Genomic DNA, 26,834 nt, shown 5'->3' on the forward strand with positions numbered 1-26,834 from the left:
ATCTGTAATGTGTCTAGGGTGGCTGCACATTTCCCTCAGCAGCGATGGCTCCTCCTTCCCTGCATCCTCACCAGCCCAGGCCATCTGAAAGCCCTAACCCTCCACTCTGACACTGTTGGTCTTAGTGGTGACCAGCCCCATCCTGAGACAGTCATTTCCTAGCAGAGGCTTGAGTTTCAGGAGCAGCCCCTACACCACAGACAGTCCTGCTGCTCAGGCCATCCTGGGCATTTAGATGAGTTCCCTCTCAGGAAGCAGGGCCCTGTGGTAGCCTTTACTCTATTTAAAATGAGGCCCTTGTCTGTTGTAGATTTCCATGTGCATCCCTTAGTACTGCCCTGTGTTTTAATCACAAATCCTTCTCTTTTCCTCCAGGAGTCTGGAGCACCTATTCTCACAGATGACGTTAGTTTACAAGTGTTTATGGATCATTTGAAGAAACTTGCTGTGTCAAGTGCTGCTTGACATGCCAGACGTGTTAGACACTCAAGGTGAAATGCTATTCCAGGTTCTTTTGCTTTTCCATTTATCTGTGGAAGCAACAGAGATCTCTCTCCAAATCTGTTTTGTGGCAGTATGATCTGAAGTGACATATGAACAAATATCTATGATTAAGCTGAAATATAATAAGAGCAATGAGAACAAGTTGGTTTTGCTTGGTACAGTATTATAACTGGTTTTTATAAATTTGAGGTCTTTATGATTTAATATGTTTAAAGAGTTAGAATGGTCTGCTTTGTATTACAGATAGCACTTATTTGTATACTGCAGACAGATCCAAAGTGGCACTGGGTATCCTCACTGAACTGTTAGGAGTATTTAAAGTAGGCAGAAAGGAACAAATTAGTAGTCATGGTATATGAAGAGTTTGTTTCTTTGTCAAGTAATTTTTCTGTTTTTTTTTTAGCACACATATATAACCTATTCTTTATTTTGTTAAAGTGGATTTATTTAGGAATTATTTGACTTTATACTAGTAATTCTTATGAAGGGAACTTAATGTTTTTGGTTACTTGCAAAAATTATTTAGAGCTAAAAAATCTGAGTGAGGTAACAACCTCACAGCTGACATTAAATGTGAAATTCCCACCAACTACCCAACTCATGTGACTAACCAGAGTAATTTTGTAAGGAAGCTAAAAAAATAAAGCATGTTGTCAGGGTGATGAAAAAATTCTTGGAAGTAAAAAGACTATTGTAATTATTAACCATATTTTGTTTTTGTTATATCATTTTGTTGTTTTCCCTTCCTAGATAAATTTTCCATTGTATCCTTCAGTATTTTAACACTACTTTAGGAGTTTTCACTTCACTTTTGTTTCAGGTTTCTTCCTTGTGAAATTTATTAATTTGTGGTTCTTACTGAGACAGTATTATATAATGTTTAGTTATATCATGTGGAGATAGTTCTATTTGATTTATTGATTAGTATCATTCACTTTTACCTTTAAAGTTTACTTGTAGCAAATGTTTACAATGCTAAAGTAGATAAGTTTGACAATGAATTTTATGTATCAAGTGCTGCAAATGCAAGGACAGTAGTGGTGACTGTGATTGTACTTGCATGAACACAATCAGACGATGGGAAAGCAGGAACATCTAATTGTCATAGTCAATTGTTGAAATAAATTGCTTTGTTCTGTGTTATTGGAATTGAACTGTGCTAGGCCAAAATGCCAATAAAACATACCTTTCTCTTTCTCTGTTTTTGTTTTTTGGTTTTTGTTTTTGGTTATTTTACAATCTAATAATATCTGGAAAGCTTAATGTAAAACTAGAGCACTGTACTTTTTTTTTTTTTTTTTTTTTTTGAGATAGAGTTTCACTATGTAACTCTGGCTGTCTTGGAACTCATTATGTAGACCATACTGGCCTCAAACTCATATAGATATATCTGCCTCTGCTGTTTGTTTCAAAAATCCACAAAATCAATTGTCATAGGGATTATAATCCTTTCTTAAGAATAACAAATCTGGAGATTAATTATGAATAAAGATCTCTCTGAAGTGGAACATCTCCTAAGCACCTCCAAAAAGGAGGGATCACATTTCACCTTGTGTAATGGCTTAGATTCCTTTCTTCAAGGAGGTTTAAAAATCACTTAATCTCTAGAAGTTTAAAAATTAATCTTCGTTAAATCTTTGCAAGATGCTGATAGTTAAATGTTTGGAAATATTTGTGAAGAGGTAAAATTCAGCAGAAACACGAGCATCCCACTCAGTGCTGCTTCTGCTTGAATTTGTACAGAAACACTGCGTGTGCGATTGTGAGTGTGTGTGTGTGTGTGTGTGTGTGTGTGTGTGTGTGTGTGTGTTGAGAAAATACCACCATACATTCTTTCAGAGAGTTTTCAGTTTTAACAGCTCCAATGAGATGTCAGCGCTGCCACCGTGGGAGTCTAATGCATCTTCTGGAACTTTCTTGGGAAGATGGACAGTGGGTTATGTGCATTTTCAAATCTCAAGACTCAGGTTTGGGGACCATGGGCATGGAACTGACATCTTAAGTTATCCAGCTAGATGAGATGGCCCTTCTTTAACTATTTATTAGGAACTAACAAGGTAAGTAGGGAGCAGAGTGTCAGACACAGTCTTCTTCCCTTGGGCATGGATTATGCTGTCACGCATGGGCTCTTACGATGTTTAATTCTAAAACTCTATTTTTAATGAGAACATTAAGCCCTACTGATTTATCAAATATATATTTTTCAGCAAGGAAGTATTTCTATTAAAAAGCTATCAAGTTGCTGAAATATTAATGGGAGTACAATATTATTTAACTGAGGAGAATGTTTTGATTGAATCCTGGCTGTAACACCCAGAATTATTTTCTGTATTTTAATAGGGATGTTAAGAAAATAAGATCCTGAGTAATAAATTGTGAAATGGCTCAATTAACAGTTGTTGTTAATTAAGAAAGCTCTCACTTTTTAGGGGTTTGTAGAAGAATGCCAATGCATACTGTGAAATGCTCCTACTTAAGTCTATGCTTAGAAATTGGTTAGTTAACTAGTACAGAGTTTATGGACATGACTACCTGAAGCTAAAAAAGTAAATTTCACTATGATCTGATTTTGGACCAGAGACTTCTGTTTGCTGTGCAATGCTTTTTAAATTACATTTATTTATTGAGTGCCATGCAAACTCCTCACATGTTCATGGCATCTATTTTCTTAGGAAAGACAAATTTCACCCAGTTGAGTTGTTTTATTTAACAATATCCAGCAGAATTAATATTTATAACTTTCTAAATAGATGAGGACTTTAAAAAAATTTTAAGTTACTTTTATTTATTTGTATGCACAGCTATGTGTGGAGATCAGAGGACAACTTGTGGAAGTCAATTCTTTCCTTCTATCATGCAGGTTCCAGGGATTGAGCTTAGGTCATCAGGCTTGGAGGCCAGCACCTTTACCTGCTGAGTCATCTCAGTTTCCAACAACAGAAGGTCTTCATCAGTAATGGAAAACACATGTACTTCAACACAGACCTTTGTAACTAGCACACAACCATGGAAAGTGAACTTTTTTTTTTTTTTTTTTTTTTTGAGAGATGCTTTTACTTTTCAGCCATGGCTGGCCTGGAACTCACTGTACACTAAGCTTGACTTAAATTCAAAGAAATTTGCCTGCCTCTGCCTCCCTAGTGCTGGGATTAAAGGCGTGTGATCTATTACACCTGGCCCTGAAAATGGTGTGTGCGAATGTGTGTAATGTTGGGGTTTGAGTCTGGGTCCTTATGCGTGCTACCCACAGAGTACTGCTGAACTAGACTACCAGGCCCTATCAAAAAAAGCTACTGTGTTGTAGCCGGAAGTTTCTCCAGTTCTGCCTGGTCCTGTGGTCGGGATGAATCTCTCCCACCCTCCGTCCACAGCTACTTATAAAATAATCTCTCAGAGGCTTATATTAACTACCCACTGTATGGCCTAAGGCTGCGAATTCTTGCTAGCTAGCTCTTTCTTGGTAAGTTAACCCGTTTCTATTAATCTGTGTATTGCCATGTGGCTGTGGCGTTGCTGGTCTGCTGGCGTATTGCTCCTTGGGTGGCAGGCTGGTCTCTCCCACTCCACCCTTCAGTTTGAATGTATCACCTAACCCTATCCTGCCCTGCCATAGGCCAATGCAGCTTTATCAACCAATCAGAGCAACACACATTCACAGCATACAGAAAGACATCCCACAGCACTTCCCCCTTTCCAGCCAGAATCTCAGACAATCTTATCCATTACTCTGAGACTGGCTACAGACTATACAGCTAGCTCTATTGAGACCTAACTATTTAAACCATTGCCCCCTAAACAGCAGGAAGCAATTCTAAGAAAATGACGCCTCCTCTTCCAAAGGTTTCATTTTTCTCAGGGTTATAGATGGATGGTTGTAGGTTTGGGGGTGGAACAATAAAATTTACACTCAGTATTCTTTAGAAAAGAAAAAGGGGAATGGATAGGTATAGTATATTAAGGTAGATTATTGTATCTACTAGTAAACTGTTTTAGCAAACTATCAGCCTTGGATAATTTGCACTGATATGGATTCTTGTATATTTGATACAAATGTAAACTATTCTTATTGATATAATTTGTATACTGATACAAATACAAAACTATATTTGTTGTATTGTACATATAGTTCTACTCGTATTTGAAATATTTTGTATATCGATACATATTAAGGGTATTGTTGTCATATTGAATGTTGTACTATACATTTCTCTCTCTGTTTAAGATATTTTGTGTATTGTCACAGTTTTGAGGTCATTGTTCTTAAACGGTACATCTGCTTACAGACTGTTTACCTTGTTAATGTGAAGCCTTAGTTCTTAAGTTATTTAGGTAGATAAGACTTACAGAACTAGGTTACCCATGCTTGCCATTTCTATAGTTATATTAGTTAGGTTCTCCAGATTTACAGAAACATATGTCAGATGGATAGGTAATCTTCAAACACTTCATAGACCTAGAGAATATGACATTTAAATAACTCAGAATTCTGTTGACGTGAGACGTGATTGCTCCTGGCAGCACCTATCTGATCTTGAGAGAATGTTGGGCTTCTAGACATTTCCATTTGGAAGTTTGTCTTCTTCTTGGCACAAAATGGCCTGCTGGGCAAAGAACTGCCCTTGCCTTGACTGCTGACAGTATGAATGCTGTCCCTTCTAGACACGCAGGACACAAGGAAAGTGACTGTTGAACTCTGCCAAGCCAGGGTAAGATGGTCTTTCAAAATTCCTCCTTCTTAAAATGGCCTGTTAGATATTATAGGCCTGTAGCCAATTTGAAGGCACCTACGATGCTGAGAAACCTTAGGTGACTGTCCAGGCTTCCAGCTGTCTCTGTCTATTCTTGCAAGAATTTTCGGAAATTGTTCATTTGCATTTTTCATTTTCTCAGGTATTATTATGTTCCTTTTCAGGTCTTTGATGGACTTGAAGACTAGATAGTTACAGTTAACAATCTCCTCATATCTTAGCTAGAACACATTAGTACTAGAGTCAGAATCTTCAAGATAAGACAGCTATTGGAGTAATCTTAGTAATTTGCCATTTGCCTATGTTCTGGACATTTCTGGACATCTAGCGTGTCTTTCTTGTTTGATGTTGTTCTTGTTGGTTGTAGTTCCATTTTTGTTTATGTTATTACCCTATGTTTTTCCTGGATAATACTTGATAATCATTCTTATTGTATATATTTTCATTAAGTTTAGAACCTTCTTACTTAGACAAAAAGGGGAAATGTGATGGTATTTGTTCTGCCCATGACCTTGGGCTATAGGGCCCAATGGAGGCAGTGTTTCCTACTGTTGTATGACCTCTTTATAAGGAGATGGAGAAGGGTCACATGCTCTTGCTCCCTGTTGCTGCCTGCGAAGTGGATTCGCTCCTAGTCAGATCAGAGGACGACTTCTGGGGTCTACTCTGTTGTGTATTTGTGAGTGTATTTCCTCAATTTATATCTTAATAAGTCCATAATACTGTGTTTTGTCTCCATCTGTCCCTTTAAGCTTGTTTAGTGTGTGAGGCATCACACCTCTAATCACTCGGTGAGCGCCATCAGCCTGACGATTTTTGCATCACTTAGAAGCCTCTCAGTTACAGACAGTCCCGCTTAACAATGGCCTCGTTTTGTCCCGTGTTGGGTTAAGAAGTCATTTCATCTGCGCTTCCATGTGATGGTCTAGCCCATAGCTCTCGTGGAATCTACTGTATCATCTTGGCTTTAATCCAAGTCATTTGCTACATATTTATGTACCAGAAGAGTATAAGTGATACATAGAAAATTCTCATCATTTTGATTCCTAAGGATGATTCTAAATCAGCTTGTCCTGGGAACGGCTCTGTTCTATGTATTCTTCATTTAGTTCATGGAGATTTCTACTGAGATCCATCCACTTGACTCTTGCTCCGTAATCACTTCTCTAGTCCATAAAAATTCTTATAAAAATATTTTCATACTTAGTCACAGATTTTGCTTATAAGCTGTCCCCCAAAATCTTAGAGGCTGATTTTTTCTAAACACAGACACATAATAATTGCAAATATTTGTGGATTATAATATGATTTCTCATTCATGTGTATGATGGCAAGAATTGGATGTCAACCAATTCTAACAAAAATTTGTGCTTTGGCTGTGGAGAAAACACTTGTCATACAAGTGTGAGGACCCATGTAAATGCTGGTTCCCAGCGCTCAGGAGGCAGAGACAGGGAATCCCTGGGACAAGCTAGTTAGATAGACTAGGAGGACCAGCAATCTACAGGTTCATCGAGAGACTCTGCCTCATTATATAAGGTGGAGAGTGACCAACAAAGACACTCACTGTCAGCCTTGAACCTCCACATACTTGTGAACCTGCACATACACATGCATGCCCAGATATGCAAAAAATGCACACAGGCATGTATGGTATCACACAATACACATGTAATAAATAAATAGAAAATTTGTGTTTGTCTCCCAGATGCTGGGCAAGGGCCCCTTTCTGCTCCTAGTGAAAATGGTTACTAGAGGTTACAACATCATGTGGCCCGTTATGTGTTGAGGGTTTCTGCCCATTGGCTTTGTTCTGGGGCAGGGTGGGGCTGGGGGTTCCTATCCTCTGTAGACTGTAGTCACGAGAAAGAAAGGTGAGGAAAATCCCTTCTTGCTTGGAGTCCGCACTCTCACCTGACACTATTCTGCCTTGCATAACACTGGTAAATGTCAGCCTAGGGATGCTACCATTCAGTCATCTTCCATGTAATGTATGTGGGCGACATAGGCGCTGATAAGCTAGAGGTGAAATGATTTATAGAGCAGTGCCCTGTGCTAAAAATATCAGTTGCTGATGATTCGGGAAAGTTAGAAATAGAAATAACCTACCAGTCATATATCTTCAGGGAGAAGGGCATACGGTATTTAATCATTTGTCCTCCCCCAACTCTCTGGGAAGAAAAAAAAAAATCATGATCTCATTTCGAATAATCAGTGGAAGATTTTTCCATGCGCTAGGTGACTCAGGCATTAGAGTTTTGTCCTTTATTTCTGAATCTTGTGACTTTACAAAATTAGTGATGGAGTTTTATCTCCAGCCAAGTTTTCTTTATTGCTAAATTTTAGAGGGGTTGGGAAGCAAAACTCATCAAGAGATGCAGATTATTCTGTGCTTCGTGTTCCGCTGGGAGATGTGTCATTATGTTTCTCTCTGTTCTGTTGTCCACAAACTTGGAGAATTGCTCCCATAGCTCTTGAGTAAACATTTACATTCACTCTGGTCCCTTAGGGATCTTTCAGTGGACAAAGGATGCAATTACTAAAGAAATGAAAGAAGGAAAGACACACTGAAAGTAAACAGGAAAAGACTTCATCATGTCCATCAAGCGTCAGATGAAGTTTGGATGCACAGGCACTTTTGCCCCACCAGGCGGCAGTAGTTACCACGTAACAGGAAACTCGGGACTCCTTTCTATACTTGAAATTTTGTATTTTTTCGAATACTTTAAGTGATTTTGCCTCCCTACCAACATTCACACTTTGTTAATTGTTGATTTTTCAAAAGCTAATATCTGTTTCTGTCTGAAATAATTGAACCTTAAAAGTTTGCTGAAAAGGTACATAATGGGAAAACACTTTAGCTCCCTATCATAAGTGAAAAGCTTTCAGTCTGCGTCCCCAAAGAAAAGTGATAAGTATGTGAAGACTTCAATTTTCTTTGTGACTCCATTCCTTTCAAAGTGGCAGTTGTGAGCCCGCAGCACAGGGAAGCCTGTGTGGTGATGGAAGTCACATCATCTTGCATCTCTAGATGTGACCACAAGTTTGATCTACATCTTCATGTACAATGTTTACTATATTGGCTGAATTTCCATTTTATTTACAACCTGAATATAAATATAAGGTATGAGGCTGTTCCTAATTCAGCAGGAGTCAGCCACAACCGGGAATTCATGTCAGAAAGTTACAGTCAGCGGATGATTGTACAGTTCAAAGCTGTCTCCGGCTCAGTTCCCATGTTTGCGTCCCTCTGCCATGTGAGTGGAGGTCTTCTGTGCAGAGAGGCAACTCTGGTAAGTGTTGGGGAGCATGAGAATCTCAGCTATTTCTAATCAGCAGTGTCTGAGTATTGGCTGGATCCAGTTTGGATAGCCTAACAGTTCATATAGAGAATTTAAAAGAGGATTTATTTTACTATTAATGATATGTATGTGTGTATACTGTGCATGTAAGTATATGTCCTCGAGTGCCAGTGCTCACAGAGGCTAGCAGCATCAGATCTACCAGAGTCGGAGTCCTGGGCAATTGTGAGCCATCCTGAGTGGAGTGCTGGGAATTGAATTCAGGTCCTCTGCAAGAGCAGCAAGTACTCTGTTTTGTTTTGTTTTTGTTTTTCGAGACAGGGTTTCTCTGTGTAGCTTTGCGCCTTTCCGGGAACTCACTTTGTAGCCCAGGCTGGCTCGAACTCACAGGTCTGCCTCTGCCTGCCGAGTGCTGGGATTAAAGGCGTGTGTGCCACCACTGCCCAGCTGAGCAGTAAGTACTCTTAACTGCTGAATCATTTTTTAGCCCCCAAGATTGTTTCCTAAAGAACAAGTCTCAAGTAGCCTGGGATGGTCTCAGTTCACTATGTTACTAAGACTAACTTTGAACTTCTGATCCACCTGCCTCTACATCTGAAGTGATGGGATTACAGGTGTGTGTGACTGTACCCAGTACTTCATACATGCTAGGGAAATACTTTACCAACTGGCCTACATCTTCAGCCCTTAGTTTTTTTTTTTTTTTTTTTTTTTTGTAAATATTGCTAGAGGCTTGGAGAGATGGCTCAGTACTTAAGAATGCTTGCTGTTCCTTCAGAAGACCTGCGTTCAGTTCTCAGCACCCACACAGCAGCTAAAAACTTTGACTCCAGTTCAAGGGGATCTGATGCCCTCTTCCAGCATCTGCAGGCCCCAGGCACACATGTGGTGCACATACATACCTGTAGGCAGAATATTTATGTACATAAAATAAGAGACTAAATCTTTTAAAAAGCATTATCAGGATTGGAGGATAATAGCTTTTTAGCCTTTAAAAAAAATAATTGTTAAATGAAAGACAAAAAACCAGAATTGCCCAGAAAATTCTTTTTCTGCATTTTGGTTTGTTTGTTTCCAGTAAGGAAGATTTGATACCTCCATTCGAGGTCCACTTTGTCAGCAAGAAAAGAACCAATGACTGGCTTGTGGGAAGGTCACTTCAACTTTCTGACCGTCGGTACACCATTTAAGAAATGACCTTTACCAAGGTGGATGTGCTACGTAGGATACTTGCTCCTGAAACAAAAAGAAAACAAGTCCCCCCCCCTTCATTTGGGGGTTATTTTTGAGAAACCCAGTGCTTTAGCATGAAATGCCTCTCCCCGCCTCGCCCCTCTCTCTTTCTCCATCTGTCTCTGTCTCTCTCACCAAGTTATGAGAACCAGTTCCATTATTTAGTGATTATTCTCCAAAGCAAGAATAAATGTAACAACTGTTTTAGAATGGCAATGGTCATGCATTTCAATGTATATGCAGGGTATTTAAAAGACGAAGAGCTAATTCCAATGGGAATAGACTGTTTCTATATTATTAGGTTTGACTTGGCACTTCTGGGATCAGAAATTTCTCTTCTGCTCTAGTAGCTGCATTCATTTGCCAGATCCAATCAAATTTATAGGTTGTTCACAGTTCTTGTATGTATCATCCACTTAGCATTATTTAATAAAATACACGGCAGACTGCCAGTGGCCATGCTGGAGGAGTGGCAGAGGCAAAAGATACTCTGGGGTCTGTGGTCCCTGGGCCTTGTCTATCCGAGATCTACCCAGCAGGGTTTTGTTTCCTCGTGGGCCAATCCCCTGAAGTCAGCTGCCCTCTGCTGCTCCTTGGACATGGCCACTGGCAGCAGACTTTGAGTAAGGAAAAAGTATTTTCAGATGTATCTTTTCCCAGCAAAGAGGGGAAACAGGTCCCGGCCATTTCTTTTAAGGAGGAATCCCATTCATGCTGACTTGACCCACAAATAAGAAGTAACAGAGTTCAGCAGAAACTCTGGGACACCAAATGGGGTCCAAGGCTCAGCTTTGCCATCTGCTGCAGAGTAACTCTGGGGAGGTTTCCTAAACTCTCTGGGCCTGCTTCCTTACCTTCATGAGGGGAAAAAAAATCATAGACCTGCATAGAGGTGTGTGAGAGTTGAATGGCTGAGTGCTGTAATGTGTTTAGAACACTGTCGTGTAATAAATGCCCTATAAGTACTCTCCGTCCTCATGGTCTCAGGAGGCCTGGTTCTGAGTCTTTCTTGGGTGAGAACTACACTACATTGTCACCTGCCTTTTGCAGAGATGGAAACACATGTTTACGGATCTTAAGGAGGGTTTCATGACTGGCAAACAGTAAAGTCCACAGATGACACTGTGGACAGGAGATTGCTCACAGATGGCAAATTGATAACGTCTTCAGCAGTGTCTGACAACAAGAACGGAGCACTCACTGCACACGGAGAGCATGTGGTCTGTGTGCTAAGGACTGCCTTGAGATAGGCACCATCTCACTCTTTGTGAGCCACCTGAGCTGCCAGCAGGGTGTTTGTCCCTGAACACATGCCCCTCTCCGTCCCTTTCCCCTGACAGTGGTCCAAATGTGTTGGTTTTCACTGACTTGGGGTCCTCTGTGGCTTCTGCCTAAGGGGCTGTTCCATTTGGTCTCTAGCTTACCTGACGGTCACCCTATATTCTAAGGTTTTTCTCTCAGTGACATCCCTGGAGACATCAGCACAGATTTCCTGGTGACTAGGACCCTGATGTCCTTTTGCTAGCTGTGGGCCATGGCAACTTTCCAGATCTGTCCCTGTGTCCACGGTCTGTAACTGTTCACTGCGACCAAATCTGTTGTGCTGATTTTAGATTTTCTGGCAGCTTCTGTATTTTCTCTGTCGTGTCTAGAGGGCGCTGTCTATCCACAGGTGTCTTGAACCTCGGGCTCTCACAATCTTTTCTCCCTCGCTTCTGTGATTTTTCTTGAACTTTAGGTGTATGGGTTATTTTACAGATGTATGGGGGGGGGGCTGGGAACCCCACAATCACTTATTCTCTGCATTTTGACCAGTTGTGGGTCTTTGCAATGGTTTCCATATGTTGTAAAAAGAAACTTCTTTGATAGGTGTGTGTGAGAGTTATACTTTTTTTATTAATTAAAGTTTTTCATTTATTTTACATTCCGATTGCAGTTTCTCCCCTCTCCTCTCCTCCAGTTCCCTCCTCCACTGCCTCTCCTCTACCCCCCCCCCACTCCTCCTTCATCTCCATTCAGAAAGGGGCAGGCCTCCCATGGGTGTCAACAAAGCATGGCACATCCAGTTGAGGCAGGAACAAGCTCCTCCCCCCTGCATCAAGACTGGGCGAGGCAACCCAACAGGGGGAATGGGTTCCCAAAAGTCAGCTCAAGTGCCAGGGACAGGTCTTGATTCTACTTCTAGGAGCCTCACAAACAGACCATGCTACACAGCTGCCACACACATGCAGAAGGCCTAGGTCGGTCCTATGCATGTTCCCTAGCTGGTGGTCCAGAGTCGGTGAGCTCCCATGAGCTCAGGTCAGCTGGTGAGAGCTATACATATATGAGTATAAAGACAGGTATTTAGGAAACAGAAATTATAGTAGTTTAGGACACTGGCAGAAGTACATTCTCTTCTTGAGTTTATAATCTCTCCAGCTATGGGTAACTGGCTAGGTATACAGTAGCAGGCATGAACTCCTTCTTGGTCAGTGAGTGTAGCTGGAGTTTTCTCCAGTCCTGCCTGGGCCCAAGTAAACACATAGAGACTTATATTACTTATAAACTGTATTGGCAGGCTTCTTGCTATCTAGTTCTTATATCTTAAATTAACCCATTTCTATTAATCTATCAGTTGCCACGTGGCTTGTAGCTTACTGGTACTTTACATCTTACTTCTCATGGTGGTGGCGGCTGCGGCTGAGGCGGTGGCGGCGGCTGGCAGCATCTCCTGACTTAGCCTTCCACTTCCCAGAAGTAGGCCTTAAGTCCAACTGGACAGCAGTTGGTTAACCTCAAGAGACAAATACCACTATTTCACTATTGACACACTCATTCTTTTTTTTTTTTCCATCACAGGCAATTAATTTTGTTCTATTCATTCACAGTTAATACAGAAAATACTTGGAAACATTTCCATATAATGTTTGACACAGAAATCATCAAATAGAAGTATACAATGTTGACAGGAGGCAGTACATTTATAATTTATAACCCCAAATGTATTTATAAATTAGAAATGGAAAGATCTACAAATGAAATTATGAAGGTTCACCAAAGTCATTTAATCTGTCAGTTTCTCATTCATTTTTATGTCTTAATAATATTCTATTGTATGAATAAGCCACATTTTATTTCTCTCCAGTATTTGATAGCTATTTGAGTTGTTTTAACTTTTTTACTATTAGCAACACACTGCTGTAAACCTTCATGTACATGTTTCATAGGTGCACATTTTCAGTAGTTTGAGGATATATTCCTAAGGGTAGAATTGTTGAGTAACAGAGTAACAATGTTTTGCATTTTGACCAACCACCAAACTGTTTTGCCAAAGTGGCACACCATTTTACAATCTCACCAAATCCTTGTTTTTAAGGCTCTGATTTTTGTACAAAAGCATTCAATCATTCTGTCAGACCAAACCAGGAAAAGTAAGCTATAGTTCAGAGCTGTTCTATTTCATTTACTATGCAAAGCCATTCTTGGCGTTTGCAACTCTTAGCCCTTTTGAGTATTCTTGCAGTGTTCACCTTTTCCTCCACCACTTTTTTTTCTTCTTTTTTTCTGCTTTATTTCTATCTATTACAAATGTGTAAAAAATCCTCCATCAACGCTGCTGTTAGCATCAGAACCTTTGAGAAATATACCTTTGGTTTGCCTCAGAAAAGGAACACATATTGCACTGTAAAGTTTATAAAATTGGCGCAAAACATTGTGATAATGTTACAATACGAGTTTTAAGAGTTCAGTGACTAATGGGGAGCCGATGGGATACATGCAGAACTGTGAAAGCGATCTCACTTAACCAGCTGTACACGTAGACTGTAAATCTACATTCAGATAATTTCTGAACTAAGACTATCATCTCAGTTTATCTGTTGAGGTCAACCAGGAAACCCAAGAATATACCTTGATTTTTGCAAAAAACAAAATAGGGGGAGGGGTTTCTTCAGCATTTCAGTCCACGAGTAACAGTATCCTAACAGGCAAAGTGTTCTCTCACTGTCAACATAGAATGAACTGCTGCTGGAGGTCAACTTGGGTTTTAATTTGCATTAGCACTTACATGCATAATAAGTCCAAGTTGTTGACCTCATGACTTTAAAAAGTAACTCTAAAAAAGTAAAATGGCCCTTCTTGGAAGACTAAAGAAAGACATCCAGCCACAGTTGTAACAAGTCTCATCAAAACAATATACCCTTTTATGAATTATGCCTCAATTAAAAAAAAAAGTAGCCACAAATAAGAAGCAGCTCTGAAAAAGAAAATATAACTTAAGATATTTGAAAAAAACAAGGTGAATACAGGTTCAAAAATAATTAAGATACATTTTCTTAAGGCTACCTAGAATTAGGCTTTAAAGAATTCTACCATTTCAAGTTTACCACTAGTTACTAGATACCTATTTACAAACAAGATGTTCACTTTTTTCGTTCCTTTATCAAGAGAAAAATCTACCTTCAGACTATGAGGGTGGTGATGGGGAGGGACTAGAAAACAAGATTCAAACAATCCCATGCAAATATCACATTTTTCAAATGGAAGAACTCCAAACTGCACTAGAAGTTCCAATCACTAAGACACTTTCCATTGAAATGATTTAAGTACAACTACATGGCACCAAGGTTTAGGCCTAATATAGGCCTGACAACCAAGTCCTTGTTTTCTGGAAGAAAGGCCTCAAAAGTCCCACTCAATTCCACATAACAATACTTCAAAGATCAATTAGGTTTTCCTTTCCTTAATATTTTTGTTTTTGACTTCTAATCTTAAAGACTAGATTAAAACTTAGCTCATTTCCCAGAAGGCATTGCTTCCCTTTGCTCTATGAAAGAGTCCACCAAGACCTCTTCCTCAAAACCATCTAGCCCCCAGCCTCCAGTCTGTGCTTGTGATGCATCTTTCTCAACATCCTGAAAAGGTAATGTAGATAAAATATGCTCATAAACATTAAAACTAGTTGTTAGAAAGACGTAACTAGCTTTATAATTTAAGTTTTAAAACATAAATACTTGCAGCTTGATCTGCACTGACGATTGTCGAAGCCTAGAATTCAACATTTACAAATTCTCATTCACACACACAAAACACATTATTATCACACAACTTGTGTCTTGAGAGAATCTTCTGCTTTTTAAAACTTTGGCCTCCCAGTCAATCCCAAGTTCAACCAACTTTAACTAAAACTTCACTCAGACTTTCGCCAAGCTTTTCACCCACACATTAATGCTTGTCGTATCTTTCATCAACTGTCAAAATCTGAAGCTGGAAGAAAGATGCAGCTGTTTGCCAGAACTCAGCACTCCACTCTAGATCTCTGCTGCCTTAGTCTCTGTCGCGGATTTCCGAGTTCTGGTAGTTACCTGGACCACTGAGGCATTGCCACAAGACTTCTTCTCTTTTGAAACATCCTTTTTCTCTAGATATTAGGATAGTTACACCAGCTTGTTTCTTAGGTCCATTTGCTTGGAAAGCCTTTTCCCAGTCCTTTACTCGGAGGTAGTGTCTATCTGAAGTTAAGGTGTTTCTTGTATGCAGCAGATGGATGGGTTCTGTTTTCTTATCCATTCTGTTAGCCTATGTCTTTTTATAGGTGAGTTGAGACTATTGATATTGATGGATATTAATGACCAGTGATCGTTAATTCCTGTTATTTTTTGTGGTTGTGTTGTGTTGTCCTTCTGTGGTGTATGTTGGTGTGGGATTATCTATTGCTTGATTTTTCATGGATGTGTTTAGCTTCTTTGGGTTGAATTTTCCCTTCTAGTGCTTTTTGTAGGGCTGGGTTTGTAGACAGGTATTGATTAAATCTGGTTTTATCCTGGAATATTTTGTTTACTCCGCCTATGGTGATTAAGAGTTTTGCTGGGTATAATAGTCTGAGTTGGCATCCGTGGTCTCTTAGTGTCTGCATGAGATTTGTCCATGATCTTCTAGCTTTCATAGTCTCTATTGAGTAGTCTGGTGTTATTCTGATGGGTTTACCTTTATATGTTACTTGGTCTTTTTCCTTTGCTCTGTGTTTTCTTTGTTCTGTGTGTTTAGTGTTTTGATTATTATGTGGCGAGGGGACTTTTTTTTTGGATCCAGCCTATTCGGTGTTCTGTAAGCTTCTTGTATCTTCATAGGTATTTCTTTCTTTAGGTTAAAAGTTTTCTTCTATGATTTTGTTGAATATATTTTCTGTGCCTTTGAGTTGGTATTCTTCTCTTTCTTCTATCCCTATTATTCTTAGGTTTGGTTTTTTCATGTTGTCCCAAATTTCCTGGACATTTTGTGTTACAACTTTTTTGTCTTTAGTGTTTTCTTTGACTGACGAATCTATTTTCTCTATCGTGTCTTCAGTGTCAGAGATTCTCTGTTCCATCTCTTGCAATTGGTTTGTTATGCTTGTTTCTGTAGTTCCTGTTCGTTTAGTCAGGATTTCTATTTCCAGCATTCCCTCAGCATGTGTTTTCTTTATTGTCTCAAATTCATTTTTCAGATCTTGGAATGTTTCTTTCATCTGTTTAATTGCTTTTTCTTGGCTTGATTTGATTTCTTCCCATTTTTTGTTCGTTTTTTCTTCCATTTCTTTAAGGGAGTTTTTCATTTCCTCTTTAAGGGAAGTTTTTATTTCCTCTTTAAGAGAGTTTTTCATTTCCTCTTTAAGGAGAGTTTTTATTTCCTCTTTAAGGTAATTTTTCATTTCCTCTTTAAGGAAAGTTTTTATTTCCTCATTGAGGGAATGTTTTATTTCTTCTTTAAGGGCCTCTATCATCTTCTTAAAGTCATTTTTAGGGTTGATTTCTTCTATTTCTTCTGTCATGGTATGTTTAGGTCTTGCAGGTGTAGAATCACTAGGTTCTGATGTTGCCATATAGGTCTTTATGTTGTTGCCTGTATTTTTGCGCTGGCGTCTACTCATCTTTTCCTCTGTGCGGTGCAGGTGGTGTCTGTGTCTGAGAGTGCCTCTCTTGTTCTAATTTTTAGTCTTGGTTTAATTGGTGCTATTGGGCTGTTTCTTCAGGGACAGCTGATTTCAGTCGGTGAATTATATACTTATGATTCTGGTGATCTGGTTTGGTGACTGGGTAGTGCCTTCTTCTGTGTTCCCAGGTCACGTTTTGTTCATTTGTCAACTCCTCAGCTGATCTTGTTTCTTCAGACTTCAAACTGTAGGCATCTGAATCCTCTCCCAGATGGGTTTCAGCTGAGCAGGGTAGTCTCATCAACACCTCCAAGTTGTTGGGTTTCACAGGATCAACAGTTGGGCCCTGGGTTGTCCCCAGACAGAGTGCCCAGACTCGCCCTGGTTCCGACCCACGGAGATAGCCTCTTCCCCAGGTGTTGGGGCTAGGGGTGTCCCCGTTCCAAGCTGCGTCCGCCCCTCTCTGTCCCCGGGCCTGTCCACCCCTGTGGCCTGCCGCCACAGGCCCACCTGCGTCCACTTGTTTCCGCTGCCGGGCCTGTATGTCCCTGTCAGCTGCTGCTGGGTCTGTCTGCCTCTGTGGGCTGCAACCGGGCCTGTATGTCTCTGCTGGCTGCCACTGCAGGCCTACCTACCTCTGTTTGTCATTGCTGCCGGGCCCATCAACCTCTGCGGGCTGCCACCGGGCCTGTATGTCTCTGCTGGTTGTTGCTGGGCCTGTATGTCCCTGTAGGCTGCTGCCACCAGGCCCGTCCACCTCCGCAGGTCGCTGATCTGCGTCCGCCTGTCTTCGCCGCGTGGCCTGTCTACTTCTGTGGACTGCCGCCGGGCCTGAATGTCTCCACCAGCTGCCACCGAGCCTAAATGTCGACACACTCATTCTTAAAAGTATTTGCTGTTTTTACATCTTATTTGTTTATTTTGTTATATTGTGTGTCTCTCTGTATAGGCTGCTGCCACCAGGCCCGTCCACCTCCGCAGGTCGCTGATCTGCGTCCGCCTGTCTTCGCCGCGTGGCCTGTCTACTTCTGTGGACTGCCGCCGGGCCTGAATGTCTCCACCAGCTGCCACCGAGCCTAAATGTCGACACACTCATTCTTAATAGTATTTGCTGTTTTTACATCTTATTTGTTTATTTTGTTATATTGTGTGTCTCTCTGTATAGGTGTGTACACATGCAGAGATCAGAAGACAAGTTTTGAGAGTTGGTTCTTTCCTTATAGCATGTAGGTTTCCAGGTTCAAACTCAGGTTGAACTCAGGTCACCAGGCTTGGTGGCAAATGCCTTTACCTTCTGAGCTGTCTTACTTGCCCCCGCCCCCCACTTATTCTTAGAGATGCCGTCTCAGTGACATTTCCTTGACCTTCATGGCCTGCTTTCATAGCTCCCCACATACAGAACCAATATTATGACCTATCTGTTTTCGCATTGTGTCTGTCTTCCCCATGAAAACACACATGTTCTGTGGGAGTTCCATTAAGAGCATTCTTACCCCTAAGTCTGGAATTTTTTAGGGTTTACTACAGTGTTTATCATTTAAAAGTCTGGCAATTCTTTTGTTGAATAAGTGGAATGAGTCAATTAAAAACAAATAGTGCTGTAGATATTGCTCTGTGAAAGATGATGGCCATGCCTTTTCATGAAGCCCCCCGAGTAGGCACAAATGAGAACTCCTAGATTCTGCAGTATGCGTGAAGGCACAGCCCTAGAGTTAGCCCAGTGATCCATGTCAACTTGTCGAGTTTGAACTGTTTTCAGCTTTTAATGGGTTTGGGGATAAACAGCCAGGAAGCCCTTCATTCTCTGCCCCTCTGCCCCTGGTGAACAGAGATTGCAGTGTGCCAGAATAGAAAGAATAGGAGAAGTCATAGAGAACCACCTGTCCCCACCCACCTCTTAGGCAGACATCTTTTGCACTTCCTGTTTGCTGTTTTTGGAGAACAACTTTGAATTCCTTAATCTCTTATCTTGTCTCTTCTCAAATTCAAAGCAGTTTCCTTGGGACAAGCTTAATGCATTCAACTATATCCAGGCAGTAGTAGCTAGAATTTTGCAGAGTAACTGGAGATGTGTATGGGAGGGTATTATATCTTTTTTTGTAAAGACCTTTTACATGTTTTAATTCTTTTTTTTTTGAGGGGGGGTTCTTTTATTGGCCTGGAATATGCCATCTAGGCTAGGATAGCTGGCCCATGAGTGCCAAAAATACATTGGTCTCCATTCCCCTAGCATTTGACTTGCAAGCACAATTCATCCTACCCAATTTTTTCCTTCCCTCATTGTGTGTGTGTGTGTGTGTGTGTTAAAATTCTGTCAATTATTTAGATTTTTACTATTTAGTTCTTTCTTTTGCTTTATTTTCATCGTGCTGACAGGTGCTATACAAGCTGCTAGGGGAGAATAGCTTTCATTAGTCTTACCCAGTGGTGGCCCCTGTGAGCTACACTAAGTAGCCTAGCAAGATACGCAAGAGCGTAATAGTGGAATGAATGGTATGGGAGTAACCAACAGCTTCCTAAGTAGATTAAGGCCCACTCCACAAGAGGGCACTCATGCTTAGCACTGTGAGCCTGGCCAAGAATCTGTGGCTATAGAGGTCATGGGGGAGAACCTGCTACTACCATTTTGCTAAATGGAAGTAGCATCAAATTGCCTTCTAAGTATTTACCCTATACCTATAGATAATGCGGTTCTCATTCTTCATTGAAGAAGCTTCTTTTTTATAGTTGAATTTAGTTAAGACAGAGACTCACAATTGGTCAGAGCACAGAAATACAGTAACTGTGGAGTTTTTAGGTCCTAAATGGAACAACAGTATAGCTCCCTCTTGCCCCAACTCTATAGGCTCCAGGGAATGTCCTGGAGGAGGGGCTGGTATGATCATAAGAGCCAGTGGTCAGAGAGGGATGTTGCAAAGTGGTGTCTCATGGACGTGACAGGGTGTTTCACACATGATCTCACAGCATCTGTGACATCCTGTACAAGACCTGCACAAAGTCAAGCCAGTCAGCATCTCAGCACAGATCAGGAAGGAACTCCTGAGGTTCCAACCCTACCAGAGGAACTGGGAGAGAGAGAGAGAGAGAGAGAGAGAGAAAGAGAGAGAGAGAGAGAGAGAGAGAGAGAGAGACTGATTTTCTTTAGAGTCAGTTTTATTTGGCCCATGGTAGGTGGCCAAACTCTAGTAGATGGCCCTAAACCCATAGCATATAGGCAGCATTAATTGTATTCAATGGATTATTAAAAAAAATAAAAGGACACAAAGTTGAAGTTGAGAGGGAAATGTATGTGTGGCAGTCCAGAGGAGGTGGAGGAAGTAGTGGGGGGTGGATATGTTCTAAAAGCATTGTATACATGTATGAGATTATCAAGAAACAAAAATTTGTCATGTTATTGGTTCTTTCAGAAAGCCATCTTTTGGGGATCGTCAACTCTAATCTTCTCAGTTTTCTTACTGTTCTTTCATTAGTTTTTTCTCATGCTTACCCTTAACTTGCTTTATTGTTCAGCTAATTTTGACACCTTATTGTTACTATTTAAAGAGTTTATTGATAGTTTCTCTCAGAGCCTCATTGATATCATACTCTTTTATAATTCATGTGTTCATTTTTGCTGTCTCTGAATAGATTCTAATGATAGTTTTACTTGTTTTTCTACATAAAAGGTTAGAAGATTTTGAGAGGTAACTTTTTGTTTGTGCGGTGCATAATGTGATTTGCATCAGGTAATTACCATTAATTGGTCTTATTAGCCATTTTTACAGCATTGTTCTGGTGTATGTTTTGCCTGCTTGGTTTGTCAAAATGGAGGCTGTGCCAGCCTCTTATTAGTGCGGACTTACTGAAAATGTATGCTGGCATTTAAAATCACTTCTAGTAAGTATTTCAGAGCAATTCTGTCCAGCATTTACATTTATGACTATTAATGTGGCTCCAAGGAACATGTTTATTAATACTGCACAGTGCTCCTCTTTGCCTTATGCAATGCCTTGGCATTAAACGTCTTGCGTGTGGTACTTGTAATTCCATCACGGCTTCTTCATCCCTGTCCTCCCTGTGTTTTTCCTTTTAGTTTCCCTTTATCTCATCCACGTCACTTTATATTCTGTGGGTCTCTTGAAAATAGCAGCTTTGTGTTCATTCTGAAGCCTGTTGACTTCTGCATGTCTAGTCTCTCTCATCTTGTTTCATGTTTTGTTTTTATGTTTTTACACTTCCATTGTTTTGAAATACAGATCTTATTTTCTTTTGCTTTCATCTTCTCTCTCTCTCTCTCTCTCTCTCTCTCTCTCTCTCTCCCTCCCTCTCTCTCCCCCCTCCCTCTTCTCTCAGCTTCAAAGTTTTGTTGCTGGTGTTTTCTTATTTTTTGACCAGTCTCATGTCGCTCATGATGACCCCCAGCTTGCTGTCATCCAGAGAGTGACCCTTAATTCTTCACCCTCTCAAATCAGCCTATAGAGTGCTGGGATTACAGGCCTGCCCCTCCTAGCTCATAGTTCATGTTTTTAAAATTAATTTTTAAAGTAACCATGCAATGCAATGGGTTTCATTATTGCAGTTTTCCCCGCCCCCACCCCACACTTTGTTCTAATATGTCTTCTTCTAAGATTTTGTTTTCCAAAGCATCCCTTCACTTACATTTCTCTAATTGTTGAGGAGTAAAGCCATGTCTTTGATTTCTTTACTTGAGAGGACTGGTTTACTTTTCAATTTCTAATATCTTACTGTTTTTCACTCACCCAGTTTTTATTAGCAAAATCTGGGTTTTAAGATTCAGATCACTGTGGAAGATGAAAAGAAATACATCAGTCATATTTTTGGTATTGCTTTGTTAAACTGTTTTCCCAATATTCAAGCTTGTCTTTATCTCATTAATTTGTGGGGCTCTGCCAGGAAGTTATTCATCACTCAGTTGTATGTGGCCAGATTGGTCACACACACACAATTTACATTTATTTATTTTTATTTATTTGTGTGTGCTCACACACAGGCCACAGTGCACAAGTGGAGGTCAGCTTGCAGGAGTTGATTCTACCCCTTTAACCATGTGGGTTTTGGGTATCAAGGGATGAATTCAGGTCATTAGGGCTGGTGTCAAGTGCCTTTAGCCAGTGAGCCATCTCAATGGTCCCTTGTCCCATATTCTTCATAGGCACTTTCATGCGAATATAGAGGTAGCTCTTTTGGAGGATTTTAACCAGAAATAAATTTGATTTTGATGTTACAGTATTTAGTTAATAAAGAGAGAAACATGAAGGCAAGTATATATTTTAAAACAGGCTTAAAGTGTATTTACTGAGCTACCGTGGTATGTTGCTTAGCGCTGGAACTGTGTTCTGTAAAATGCATTGTTATGTGACTCCGTAGTTGCAGAAACATCAAAGAATGCTTGCACAAACCTAGATCATATAGCTTGCTGTGCACTTAGGCTAAATAGTATATACCACTGTTTAGGTGGTATAATGATTACTGCAATATCTTTGTTATATACATGACTTACAATAGCTGGAAACATGATAGTAAAGATACATTAGCTTCTGTTCAAAGAACCAAACCTAAATCTCCTTTGTCATTTTATGGAATAGTGGTTCCAGTTTTAGGATGATTACTGTGATTTTTTTTTAAGAACTCATGCTTTCAGGTATTACATTATTAAACAAGTCAGCATTAGAGAGTATGGCTGATGACATCCAGTGAATTGAAGATGTCAAGGGTAAACAACCCATGTAATTAAAAGCCACATCATTGTTCACATGCCATCAGTATAATACATGCTCCAAGAAGTAAATACCAATAGTTTACTTGAGTTTGGTGTATTTTCAAATGTACTAGCATAGTGGCTTCAAACTTGGCTTTGTATTAGAATTAGTTGAGGATCTAATCAAAATGCATACTCATTTGCTGAGCCCGTTGGGTATGTTAGGATGTGACCACGCATTCCATTAATCAGTCTATCTTTCTTCTAAAAAGACAGTATCTCACGTAGCCCAACCTAGAATTCACTGTGTAGCCGAAGATGATCTGGAACTAAATCTCCAATCTTCCATCTTCCACCTCCCAAATTTGGAATTCGAGGTATGTATAACCACTGCCATGCACTTGAAAGCAGTACCATTGAACTGAGGGTACTGTGTGGGGAAGCTGGAGATAGTGGTTACACCTTGCTGCCTGCAAGCGTCTGTGAAGGCATGGGAATTGTCAGCACAAAGACTTGTTTTGAAGACCAATTTTACACCTTAACACTGTTTGTCCTTCATCAGTCACTGCACTTGCTGGCACTTGTTTTCTGCTGTACAGCAAACCCCCAAATTTAGTGGCTTAAAGGAAAAAAAAGCTTTATTTTCTTAGAGTTTTTCAGTATCGATAGAGCTAGACAGCTGTGTAGTTTTGCCTGTGGCCACTGCTGTTGCTCATTTGACTTTTGGGTCACCTAGAGATTAGACAAAATTTGGACACTGGGACTCTTTTGTACTACTTCAGAATCCCCATGGGCTCAAATGCAGAAGTTCCAGATTTCCCCAAGACCTGAAACTGGCAGGCACAGTATCACTTCTACTGCATCCTGTGACTGAAGCTGGCCCTACAGTGACCTGTCAAGTACATGGGATGAAAGCACAGTGTGCAGATATTGGGAGTTATCATCCACTGGGGCTACTGATCGACTCTCACAGTGATTTCTGTCGGGGCAGACATCGATAATGGGGAGATCATACAAGGGAGTGAAATTGATGTCTAGTTGTTACATCCTAGTTGGAGATACTGAGAATGTACAGGTATGGTTAAGAAAAAGTTCAGGCTACGGATTTTACTCAAGCTCTAAAGCACAGCTAAGAGAATACTGCTATAGGCACCACATTGCTTAAGAAAGGCCAGGGATGTTGGTGATGGCTGTGTGGCATTGTTTCTCAGAAGATGTGAAGAAGCATCTACTCACCTTAGATATGGAACCAATGACAAACCAAAGTAAGGTGTCACTTACTTCTAAAGTCCAACTTGGTGAACCGATGAGTTCTATTGCGAGTGGAAATGACTCAAGATAACTTTATCGCCAAAAGCCCAGCCCAGCATGGAAAAATGGAAAGCTGGAATCTGGAGCTGATGACATAACTTGTAGCCAGTTTGACAGGTTAGAGAGCCCCTCTTACAGGCAGTTTGGCTGGTCTGTCTTTTCTAGGTAGCTCATCTGGTCTGAGCCTCTTATAGTCAGCTCAGCATGTCTGAGAGTGTCTCTTAGAAGTCCCTAGTGCTCATATATGATTGGGGAGGGAAAGGCCTAGTGAATCTGTTCAGTTTCAGGAACTTCCTAGAGTGATTGAGTTGTTTACTTCCCTGGTTTCAACAAACTTCCCTGCAAGATGGAATGTTTCACTCTTGTTTAGTACACCAGGTATCTTTTTTTTTTTTTTTTTTTTCAAGACAGGGTTTCTCTGTGTAGCTTTGCGCCTTTCCTGGAGCTCACTTGGTAGCCCAGGCTGGCTTCGAACTCACAGAGATCTGCCTGGCTCTGCCTCCCGAGTGCTGGGATTAAAGGCGTGCGCCACCACTACCCGGCTAGTACACCAGGTATCTTAAGGAGCCTTCTTCTAAGATGGAATGTTTTTACCTCAGAGGAAAACTAGTGATAAGCAGTGAATGAGCTCAACACTTGTAAGACTGGTAGATGCCGCTAAGAGGGAGGCAGTTAACCATGTGCCTCCAAGGTCACCCAGACTGCAATAACCCCCCACCCCAGATGATTGATATTCTCTCCATATAGCTGTGCTTTAGTTTTCCTAGTCAATCCTCATTCCCCATATGGCATCTCATTTACTAGGCAGAGGTTAGGGCAGCAGCGAAAGAAATGTACATGGCAAAGGAAAAGAGGAAAAGTATTTGGCAAAGTCAAGACAAGGATGAGGCTGTCTGATGTTTCAGGCTCGTCTACTACAGAGGGAAATGTCTTCATATCTTCCGCAGGAATGGCACCCCCTTTTTCTTGGGTTCTCTAAGTGCTGGTTACAAGTCATTTTGGAGGAGCCCAAATGAAAAAGAAACTGCAAGGAAAACAGAATCAAGAAATAGAGGAGGAAGAGAGTCTGACGATGGGGATCCAAGCTCCGGGCACACCTGCACCTTCATACCTTTCACATTTGGTTGTATGAACAAACGCAGCCCACTTGCGAGCTTTCTTGGCAAGGAAAGATGAAGTGATGTGAGCTTCAGCTCCAACATGCAGAACAGCAAGACAGGGGAGCTAATGGAAAGAGGGAGGCTGCTGCTGAAGAAGTTATCTCTGCTGCCCTCCAAGGATGGAGGGGGGAGATAAGGTGCGGGCAGAGGGGAGAGAAATAAAGGGTTGAAACGCAGGTGTGAGAAGAAAATCCTCTTCCTTTATTGAAATGGAAATGTAATGAGATGTGAGTGAGAGGAGAGTAGCTTTAAACTTTTTAAATTTACTTATTTGTGCACGGATGCACGCATGTGCACACGTCATACCCCATGCGTGGAGGTCGGATGGCAACCTGTGGGAGTTCGCTCTCTTTATCCACCAGGTAGATCCTGAGGATTATACTCAGGTCATCAGATTGGGTGTCAAGTGTCTTTGCCCGCTGAGTCATCTTACTAGCCCGCGAAGGGCAGCTTCTGTAGGCAAAGTGAAGTCTTGCAAAAGTAGAAGCTATCTAGATTTCGGCTTATCGCAAACCTTCATGACTTTAAATAATTCCTTTCCTTAGAAAAGGCAGACTGTTTCCTCTTAGAATAGCATTTTGTTTTATTAATTAATTTTGTGTGTGTGTGTGTGTGTGTGTGTGTGTGTGTGTGTGTGTGTGTGTGTGTTGTGGCTTGAACCCAGAACTGCACACATGCTCGGCAAACACACTTCCACATTCCCAACCCTAGAATAGTGTCTGAAAAGAGAAATGAGATGCAGAAGGAAAAAGAGACAGCCGTTATTAATGATTCCAATAGCACTTGGGATGGTAACAAAAAGGAATGAATAACAACAAAACAAGCTTTGCTGCATCTGGCTGCATGGGGGCACTTCTGGTTTTAGTCAACGCCGTCAGCACAGACAATAAATATCAGCTCCGGCCCTTAGCATTTGCAAGGGGAATTTGACCTTTACAATTTAAAGGAAATGAGAACCAAAGAGATTACATAATTAAAAATCTGTTTCTGTCTCTTAAAAGCAATTCAATTTAGGTCAGGAGCCAAGCATCTCCCTTCCCCTCTAATTGTTTTACCTTGGCTCCTGGTACCCTGCCTTGTTTCTCCTGTGGATAGCTCTTTAGTGGTGGGCCTGTGTTCCCGTTGGGTGCACCACGCTAATGGTGGAAACAATAAAGGAAGCATTATGATCCAAGACATGTTAATATTGAATCCAAAACAGAATAATGAGCAAGACCGTGTGCCTCCTACATGCCTGTTAGCAACAAACTCTCAACTGTGACTCATTTTCTGTTTGACCTTCTTGGCTAACCACCATACAGAAGAATAGGCTGGAAATGCTCACTCTTCAGCAGCGAGGGCTCTGAACCTCTCCCCTACTATCTGACCCATGTAACCTTTATCATTTGCAGAAAGCCCAAGGTGAAAGGTTATATAAAAATATGCTTGTGGACATTTGAATATCACCAGTAAAAATCAAGACAAAAAATCAAGAAATTAATCACAAGCACAGGGAATTCTGGGGAAATATGACAAAAATAAATTAGTGAGAAGTAAGTACAAAAAGACTAAAATTTTGTTTTAGGCTAGGAAATATTTACAGATTTCAATTATGAAAAAGTATGGAGAGGTTATTATGAGAGTATTTTTTAAGGCTGTTACAGATTTGCTTTTCTGACTTGGGACTGACAAATGGAATTATGTCATATCAAAAGCTTCCATACAGTGAAATAAATAATTCCCAGCATGAAGAGACAGCCCACAGAATGGGCAAATGTCCTTGTCAACTATTCATCAGACATGGGATTAATAGCCACATATATAAAGAACTAAAAAATTAAATGCCCAAAGAACAAATAATCCAATTAACAAATGGGCAATTGAACTTTTCAAATGTCTCTGAAAATATATGAAAAAAAAATGAAAAAAAAAGTTCAACATCCTTAGCCCTTCAAAATGACTTTGAGATTGCATCACACTTTGGATAGAATGGCTGTCCTCAAGAAA

The 26,834-nt window shown here is 40.6% G+C and overlaps 1 protein-coding gene and 1 long non-coding RNA gene across 4 annotated transcripts in view; both read left to right on the forward strand.

The window, feature by feature from the left end:
- The window catches only part of LOC102920034 (protein transport protein Sec23A-like), a 52,654-nt gene extending 50,953 nt beyond the window's left edge, over window positions 1-1,701 (forward strand). For all 3 annotated transcript variants that reach the window (XM_076550602.1, XM_076550601.1, XM_076550604.1), the window contains exon 20: window positions 376-1,701. In XM_076550602.1, the coding sequence (XP_076406717.1) occupies window positions 376-465 (90 nt within the window). In that variant the 3' untranslated portion in view covers window positions 466-1,701. The remainder of the gene's footprint in view (window positions 1-375) is intronic.
- A 642-nt stretch (window positions 1,702-2,343) lies between these two features.
- LOC143268405 (uncharacterized) lies at window positions 2,344-25,032 on the forward strand. The gene is made up of 4 exons (XR_013044258.1): window positions 2,344-2,561; window positions 3,365-3,517; window positions 22,650-22,754; window positions 24,636-25,032. It is a non-coding gene; the product is annotated as an uncharacterized LOC143268405 (long non-coding RNA).
- Window positions 25,033-26,834: the final 1,802 nt, after the last annotated feature.

This window comes from Peromyscus maniculatus, chromosome 14 (genome assembly GCF_049852395.1).
Source record: "Peromyscus maniculatus bairdii isolate BWxNUB_F1_BW_parent chromosome 14, HU_Pman_BW_mat_3.1, whole genome shotgun sequence".
Lineage (NCBI taxonomy): Eukaryota > Metazoa > Chordata > Mammalia > Rodentia > Cricetidae > Peromyscus > Peromyscus maniculatus.